This window comes from Propithecus coquereli, unplaced genomic scaffold, assembly GCF_000956105.1.
Source record: "Propithecus coquereli isolate 6110/MARCELLA unplaced genomic scaffold, Pcoq_1.0 Scaffold39, whole genome shotgun sequence".
In the NCBI taxonomy this organism is placed as follows: domain Eukaryota; kingdom Metazoa; phylum Chordata; class Mammalia; order Primates; family Indriidae; genus Propithecus; species Propithecus coquereli.
The window spans coordinates 2346505-2355696 of NW_012149618.1; the positions used below are offsets into that span (position 1 = coordinate 2346505).

The 9192-nt window shown below is 49.2% G+C and overlaps 1 protein-coding gene across 3 annotated transcripts in view; it reads right to left on the reverse strand.

The window, feature by feature from the left end:
- Nucleotides 1-9192, reverse strand: part of OTOF (otoferlin) — a 94743-nt gene that overhangs the window by 31866 nt on the left and 53685 nt on the right. For all 3 annotated transcript variants that reach the window (XM_012652461.1, XM_012652462.1, XM_012652459.1), the window contains 3 exons: nucleotides 8883-9009; nucleotides 8342-8396; nucleotides 1408-1539 (listed from right to left, as the gene is read on the reverse strand). In XM_012652461.1, coding sequence (XP_012507915.1) covers nucleotides 1408-1539; nucleotides 8342-8396; nucleotides 8883-9009 — 314 coding nt within the window. The remainder of the gene's footprint in view (nucleotides 1-1407; nucleotides 1540-8341; nucleotides 8397-8882; nucleotides 9010-9192) is intronic.

The following is a 9192-nucleotide window of genomic DNA, read 5'->3' on the forward strand; positions in this document are numbered from 1 at the left end:
AAACGTGGCTTCTCTGCTATCAGATAACCACGGCAGGCCATGGGGTGCGTCTCCACATCCGTCATGGGAAATAGACCCTTATCTAGGCTTTTCCAGTCAGGGATGTGCCCCAAATGTCCTGACTGCCCTCGTGGCTGGAGGGGTCCTGAGCAGGGTGCTCAGCCCTGGGGGCCTGCAGGAAACCAGCCGCGAGAACAGGGACATCTGTGTCACACAGGAGAGTCTGACTAGGCCTGGGCTTCCTTCCTGCAGGTGCACGGCCAGAGGGCTCCCACAGCTGCCCAAGCTGCAGGGGCACCCTCAGCCCTCACCCACCTCAGGACACAGGGCACAGATGCCTTGCTTGGGCCGGCCTGGCACCCCTCACTGCCTGGAGCCACCGGGAGAAACAGACTGGATGCCCCTCCAGGAAAGGGATGCCAGGGCCCCCAGGACAGCAGCTCCTGGGTGAGTCGCTGTGTGCTCAGGCTTCTGAGGGAGGCTGGAGCCCCCCGCACCAGAGCGAATTACGAAGGGGTCCCACCTGGAACCCGGGAGTCAAGATGCTGTGTCTGAGGTGGCAGCCGGAGCTCTGGGCTGGGGGCCGGATGGTCTGGGCCTGCCCCATGAACAGTGCTCTCCCCGACTGCAGGAAGCCCCTCCCCACATTGAGGTCCAGCCCCCTCCTCTGGATGACGGAGAGATTGAACTAGAAGGTCTCTGAGGTCCCTCACCCTTGACACGGCCTCGAATGGTTGTAAAGAACAGGGGCGGGTACCGGGGGTTTCCTCTCTCACACCCCAAAGTCAAGGCCAGTGCTGTGGGGGAAGTCCCACAGAGGTTCAGGCCGCATGAAGGCGGCTGAGTGGAGAGCGGAGCACACAGGGCCCGATCGGCAGGGGGCACTCAGAGCTCCATGCTGGCACTCTAAGGCCGGGCAAGGTCCTCCCTGAGAAGTTTCAGTGTCCCTTGTGTAAAAGGGAATTAATAGTGACAACCTCTGATGGTCGTTGAGAAGGTGGGAAGAGGTGATGCACCCAAGGGATTTGGGAGAGTGCCTGGCACACAGGAAGTGCCTGTTAATGATGCCACTGCCACCACAGGCTGGAATGAGGTGGCCTTGCTCCAGGGCTCTGGCCTGGAAAATAGTGGGGACCCGGCCTCACGGGGAGGGGTCGGCGGGGGGCGCTCGTGCACAGGCACTGCTAGGAGCTGCATGGACATGTTCATTTCGAAGACCAGTGTCAGCCTGGGTGCTAGCCTGGGGATTCAGAGGATGTGGCACCACATGTCAGTGTCCTGGGTGTTGGAACAGGGTGGGCCAATGTCACCGCGGCTGCTCTGTTGGGCCTTGATGGGGCTGGGGCCCACCCTCCTGCCATATTTCAGGAGGCCCATTTCCCCACCTAGGGCCATGGGGCCACTGACCTCATTGTAGTAGGGGCAGTTAGTGGACTCCTTCATGGATGTGTACTTCTTGTCGTCGCCCACCTCCACACACACCACGGGGTCCATGTTCAAGCCCACCAGCTGCCGAGCCTCGATCACCGTGATGCTGACCTGAGGGCAGGAGAAGTGGAAGCTGGGGGAAAGCTGCATGAGCCTGGGAGCTTGGTCCTGCAGGGCCTGGGGGCCCCAGGGGCCAGCAGTGGACTTGGAGTCATACCCTGGGGTCCACTCTGACCACTGCCTCTAATCTTCTGGGGGATCCTGGGCTTTTTCCCCTTTAAGCCTCGGTGTCTTCATTTATAGAGGGGCATGTTCACTAGAATTACCTGGTGGGGGGTGGTTTAAAAACCCTGAGGTTGCTGTGAGCTAGGATGACGCCATGGCACTCTAGCCCGGGCAACACAAGTGAGACTCTGTCTCAAAAACAAAACAAAACAAACAAACAAAAAAAACAAAACAAAAAAACCCTGATGTTCAGACCACACTCCAGACTAATCCAATCCAATCTTGGGGCAGAGGGCCCAGGCATCAGTATTATTAAAGCTCTGAGATGGTTCCAAGTGCTTTGAGTTCTCTCCCAGCATCGATGCTCTGTTTCAGAGAGGGCCGTCAAAACCACTTCACAGTTTTCATGTGCTTGGGAATTAAGCTTTTAAGTCTCCACTAACTTGTATTAAATTTCCTGCTCATTTAAGCCTATAGGCTCTGATATTTCCTTGTGTTTCTGGAATCTGGCCCCTTTCCACATTCCTGCCCCCTCTCTTTTTGTTTAATTTCTTTGTTTGAATGGCCAGTGGGGCTTTGGCGCCCACCTGAGCCACCTTTTCTTGCCTGGTGATTGCATTTCGCATGCGTTCTACTGCACCCTTTCAGGGGCACTCAGCTCTCTGGAATCTCACCTCCATCCGGGGAAGCCCTTTGCAGTTGCTCATTTTCTCAACAAATATTTATTGGACACCTACGGGGGCCAGGCACAGGTGGGACTGAAACAACTCCTTCCCTTGTAGAGCCACTGTAAATAATGATTGGCTTATATATTTGAAGCTAAAAAGATGCATATCTATATAATAGATATTAATATTAATATCTAATTAATACTTATATCTAATTAATATCTAAATAATTAGATATCTAATTAATAATAATAATCGATATCTAATTAATAATATTAATCTATCTATATAATAGATAGATATAGCTAAAAAGATGTAAGATATAAGGAGGGAGTGAGAGAGAGAGAAAGAGACAGTAATTTCTGATGTTACTATTGCTTTTCTGGAACCCTCATTTTAAGCCATCAGTTCTTGCTTTGGATTTGGAGGTGTCAGTTCACACTAGGTGACTATGGTAAAATATTACAGAAAGAGGCACAGACTTGGGGTTGCTGGACTTGGCATTCAGCCCCAGACCTGACACGTTGCCAGGTCTGAGCACAGATGATCACGTAGGCTCACTGGGCTCAATATTTTCAGTTATGAGCAGAGACACCAGCTACCCATGACGTTGTATGAGGATTGAATGAGATGAAATGTGTTGAAATGTAGAAAACGCTGCAAAATGTGAGCTACATAAGTGGCTTCTCAAATAGACTCTACCTTCCCTTAAGTGGTTCCCTTCTCAGGTGCGGTCGTGTATGATGCTTAGGACTATTTCACTTGACTCTCTCGAACTTGAATTTTAACAAAAAAGCCTTTCCCCAGCTAGTGTTAGCATTGACCTTGGTACGTTCTTCTAATGAAACCGTAAGGCTTGCTCTGTATGCTTCTGGCCCTGGAGGTTTGGTATTTTAGTTGCTGTGCTTTGATGCAACTTCTAAATACGATTTCACTTGAGGGAATTATCTTCCCATTTCATAAAAAAAGAATAAGCACTAAAATTATCATCCACTGTGGCCAAAGTCTTAAATATTCTGAAGGCCAAGAAAAACCCACACATCAGAAGTTATAACGTTAAGGAAACAGAAACTCCAACGCCCATGAGCACATTGCCAGAAAAGCATATACATGGGAAACTGGATATTTACTAATTGAAGTAACACTTGAACTATAAAAGCAAACATTTCTATTTGGAATTTGGAGTGCCAAAGAAACTAAAGTCAAAGCGTAGAATCCAAAGCTTCAAAGAAGTTCAATAATCACCATTTCTTCAGGGAACTAAGAAGGAAATAGGGCTAACTAACAGCTCCAAAAAGTTCACTGTAAAGGGAGTAAACGGACATTCGAAATCCTTCCAGAATATTCTTTGTACAGTAGTTTATAGAGTTAACTTCCGTGAACTTTTTTATGCCAAAGGTTTTTTAAAAAATCTCATTATTTTTTTCCACAACTAACACCCCAGCAACAACAGCAACAAAGGCCTCCTGTAACTCAAGACTGGGAAGTAGACCGAGAACGATATGCCAGCAGGAGATTCACCTTCCCACTGCCAAGAGGCTGGTCGGTTTTTATGTTTCTGATCTTGAGGCCTGGCCATGATGATAGCCTTTTCTCCCTCCCCTGTTTCAGCTTTCCTAAGTTTTCACCTTCCTCTCTGGAGCGGAGCAGATGGTGGCAACCACCAGCTGGAAGCTCTGACACTGGAGGCAGGAGGAGCAGCAGGGAGGAGGGCCGAGGCCTGAGGAGCAAAGGTCAGGAACAGAAGCTTCAGAGGGTGCTCCCTGCTGGTGGAGGGGTGGCCCAAGGGCAGCCTGGAGAAGGTGGCCTGTGCTGGGGGAGGGGACGAGGGCAGGCATCCCTGCTACCTCCCACACTGCCTGGGGCTCTAGAAAGGGGAAGTGCATCACTTGAAACAAAAAACAACTGGTTATTCTTCAGCGTTCTGAGGGAGGGGACAGGCCATCCGCTTTTCCAAACGTCAGCAGAGGACTCCATTTTCCCAGGGAGATGAGGAAGAAAATGGAGCCACGACTGGGACCGACTGACGAGCTGACTCTTTTAGTCATTGACTATTCCACGATCTCCTTTCAAGATAAGGGACACAATCCCCAAGTGGCTTCATGAAAGCCATCGCAAGGAGCAATGCTGAGTGGTAAATCTGTATCCCTGTCCTGGGAGAACCCAAGTGCTTTGTGACCTGCTTCCGAGGGACCTGATCATGCTTCAGGAATATCAGCTGGGAGCTGGAGGTGAGAGTCGGTGGACCCTGCAGGACCGTCCTTCTCAACATCCTTTACCTTCCCTCATCTCTGGGTGGCAGAGATGCAACACGACCAGATTTGCATTTTGAGAAGATCACTGTCGCGGTGGCATAGAGGCTGGGCGGAGGAGGCAATCTGAGGGCAGGAGACCAAGTAGGCAGTGGGTGCAATCACGCAGTCGAGGCTGGGGACCTCAGGTCAGTGGTGGGGGTGAGGAAACAGAGGTGAAAGCTGGAGAGATGTTTGGAGGTGAAAATGCACTAAGTCTTGGTGGCAGGTAGAGAGGGAAGGGAAGAGACTCGAGACTCCACAACCTACCAAGAACATCTCAACCAAGCACCAGGCACTGCTCACTCTGGTGGGGAAACTACACATTCACTTGGAGGCTGAAAGGGGTGGCCTTGCAAAAATTATGGGAAAATACCTAATCCCACAATTTCCCAGTAACAGTTAAAGGACAATCCTATGAATTCTCTCACTAACAGGTACCCTGCAGGAGTCCTGTTTTGCACAACTTCTGAAAAGAGCTGAATGGACAGAAAAGAGATGTAAATCTCTCTCTCTTTCAAAATTGTTTTTTGAGAATCTGCTTTTATTGAGTTCCCGAGTAAACAGCAGGAGAACGAGCTCCAGGCCTCAGCCACATCTTGGGGACAGGGTCACATGTCCTGTGATAATCCCTTCTCCAAGGAAAGGCAGGGAAACCAACTCTTAGATTTTGCCATCCGGCCCATCCTGCCGCTGCTTTTGTTATCAACTGACAGCCATCATTATTTTTTTTTTTTCTTTTCTCTTCCACCCCCTTAAAAGCAGTGAGCCACTGGCCTCACTGCAGGCATCTCCCTTCTCTTTCTTTGGGATGCCATGCCTTCTCCCTGCTCTTCACCCCGTGCTTTCCCCTCTCTCTTTCACTCCCTCACTCTCTCTCTCTCCTCTAAGAAGATAAAATAAATTTTACTTTTATGTATCCTAATCTCTGCATGAGAAATCTTTCTCCACCCATGCCGTGAACACCTACTAGGCTTTCCACCCTAACAGAGGCGACCGTGGCTTCTTGCCTTTGAGGTGCCAACAATTAGGAAAGAGCTTGCACGCCACATCCATTCCAAATGGAAGCCACAAGGGGTCTGGATACACCATGGTCCTTTCACCTCCAGGCCTCCTTTCAGGGCTGCACAACTTTTAGAATGGTTCTGAGCCCTCAGGACTCTGCCTGGATCTGAGTTCAGCCAAGATCCCGTCTCCTCTCACCAGCTGGGTGTGCCTTCCGAGCCCTTCCTAACCCATCAAAGCCAAGTTCTCCCAGAGAATGAAATCCCATCTGGTTTTATTGCTTTATGCGTTGTGTTTATTGGAAGTAAAAATAATTCCACATTTGCATTCTCACAGGTCTCTCTCAAAGTGTACTGATACTCGCAGTTGAGTTGTGAATGAACCTATCAGGAAATACTGTTCTGACAGGTTAAATGCAGCAACTGTTTTGCTCAGTTCAGGTTTAAAAAGTCTTTGGAGGGAAAAATGTCCGGCCTAGTTAATAAAAGTTGCTGACAAGAAGCAGTTTCAAAAGCTTTGAAAACAAGCTGTAGTCGTAAGCGAGAGATGAATCAGGGACCATAGGGAGGAACTGTCCAGGAGGCTTGATTACAGAGAAATCAGTTGCTCTGACTGCTCTGATCCCTGGGTTTTTTTTTTTTTTTTTGAGACAGAGTCTCACTGTGTTGCCCAGGCTAGAGTGCCGTGGCGTCATCCTAGCTCACAGCAACCTCAAACTCCTGGGCTCAAGCTATCCTCCTGCCTCAGCCTCCCAAGTAACTGGGACTACAGGCATGCGCCACCATGCATGGCTAATTTTTTCTATACATTTTTAGTTGTCCGATTAATTTCTTTCTATTTTTAGTAGAGACAGGGTCTCGCTCTTGCTCAGGCTGGTTTCGAACTCCTGAGCTCAAACAATCCGCCCGCCTCGGCCTCCCGGAGAGCTAGGATTACAGGCGTGTGCCACCGCGCCCAGCCTCCCTTGGGTTTTAACCCTGGCTCTAGCCTTGACTAACTGTGACCTGGGGCAAGCTCCTTAACTTCCTTGGGCCTCAATTTCTTACCTATAAAATGCAGGAACCCTATAATTGGGTGGTTGTAAGAATTACACTAATATAAATGGAAATACATACATAGCCCCAGCACAGTGCCTGGAATATAGTAAATCTTTAAAAAGTAATTTACATGAACAGCAATGACTCTATTTTCAATGTGCCCTTACCTGGCAGGCCAGTGACATGGTATCTGAGTTGGGGTCTTTTTTTCATTGAAATTTTCCTGTTCTCAGCACACAGAGAAACAAAGCCCTGAGCCCAATCCCCTGGCGAAGCCCACAGAAATCTCAGGACACTTTGTGTTTGGGTTTTGGCAGAGAGATGAGGGGTCATGATTCTCAAATTTCCAAGGAACCCAGTCAGTGGCTTGAGGTGGTTTAAAACCACAGGGGCAGGTCCATTTGACACTGCCTGGGGCCATTTTTCAAACACCTGGGAAGATAGTCACTGTGTAGACGAAAACTAACGGAAGCAAGAATTAAGGAGAAAACCTGACCAGATGTATCTTTTACACAGAAAGGTGCCGTCTAGTCCTTTCTGTCATCACCTGAGTGAGATGAGGCAGGGTTGTCCCTAAAGAAGGGGTGGTGTGCATGGGGCCTGGGAAGTGGGCATCAAGGATAAAGCTCTTGAGAGACGGGGCTCACTCTGATCCTGGGGCCTGGTACTGGCACCCAGACAGGATACCCCCAGGGCAGGAAGCACAGTGGCAGTGAGGTGGGGTTTCCTGAAAGCTCTGTCCTCTCTGGTCAACCACCATTCTCACTGAATGCCAGGAATGCCCAGCAGTCTTCTCATTTATAGCTGGTTCTTGTTAGCCCCCAGGGGAGGGTCTGGAGCAATGGAGAGTCCCTGGGCCCTTCCTGAGAGATGCCTCCTCCTCCCTTGCTTCCAGTTTATAAATAAGTACTGGTGCTTCTGGCCTGTACATCAGTCTATCGTAAGTTGAGTTATTGCAACTCTGTCTCTCAGGCTCTGATCAACTCTGGAAGAAGAGCAAAGATTGCAGGTCTGGCCTTGCAAAGCTGAGGCCAGTGTGGCCCTGTCCCAGCAGCCACCAAACATGCTCATTACCTGTCCTGCCTGCACTGTGGCCACATTCACAATCTTACAGCTATAAACCTCTCCCTGTCTCAGTCTTTTTGTCTCTAGTTTTAGAAACATACTAACAAAAAAGTTAGGTATCAATCTGAGAAAATACAGAGAAGAAAAACCAAGAAAAAGTCACCCACATTCTCACCATCCAGAGATAACCAGGATTGATATTACTTCCAGCAATAAAATAATATAAAACAATTTTTAAAAAAGACACCAAAAACACTTTCTTCAAAGGCTCTCATTTTAACTGTTTGAATACTTTTTGTGTGTGTGTGGTTCTCCTTGGTCTCCTTATGGCTTTGCTAGGTGCTTCCTATTTTACGAAGTCCAGTGCTGGACAAAAATCCTGGAAGGGCTTTGACCAACATAAGCAGAGTTCTCAAGCTTCTCTTTGGGTTTCTACCTCTCTACTGATGATACTTCTAGGAATGTCTCCCAGCAACAAGCTTACTTTGGGAACTTACATTTAGTTTGTGGTTCTCTCTGACCCCCAGATCCATGCCTCAACAGAGTCTATAATGCACATCTATCTGGAACCCCCCATTAGAGCAGAGTCTGAAAAGCATGAGGCCTCTAGATGTCCACCTACCTGGTAATCCATGGGCCGCCCAGCACTTGGCTCCATCTTAATGTCTGGTTTAGATCTGAGGAGGAGAAGGTGCCATCAAGCCTACGTATACGGGACTGCTTGTGGGGGAGGAGGGCACTGGCAGTGGTTAAACCTCGGAGAGGGGCAGAGGGACAGAATCATGGTCTTCGAACACTCAAGGACTTCTGAACAGAATGGGGATTAGTTGTTCTCAGAGGCCCCAACAGAGAGGACTAACCAAAGGCAGAAGTAACAGGGAGGTAGACATTAGATCAAGAGGTTCAAATATGGGCTGGGCAGCTCTGTGGCTTCCCTAGGCTGGGAGGTGTTCAACGACCTGGGGACAGGCCTGCAGCTGCTGCACTCTGCCTTTGCAAGGAGAGAGGTGGGAAAGACATCCAAGGAAGAGAAGAAAAGGGCAGGGTTAGGAAGAAGCTGTACATGGGTCCTGACTCGTTTCCGCCCATATTCCGAGCATGGCAAGCTGGGTCCTACCTGACATGGTGGGGCAGATGGGGATGTAGGGCTGCTGCCCACTCACCGCTTGTTGGAGACATTGGTGGTGAGAGCCGTGACTGAGGCCAGAGACACTGAGTCGGGATCCAGCCCGTCCCCTAGTCGAATGGCCAGGTGGTCCAGGTCCTCCATCTCCAACACCGCTGGTTCATCTGGGGAAGACGAAAAGCTGGTTATCTGGGCTGACTGATGGTGGGATAGTGACTGGGTTTCCCCTTTGACTCTGGCAGAGTCAGAAAACTGAGAGTCAAATTCAAGGTTTACTTAGTTGCATCTGCTTAGAATGTTGTGGCCTGTATATCTGCAGTGTTTTCTACCTAATCTTGACTTTTGAT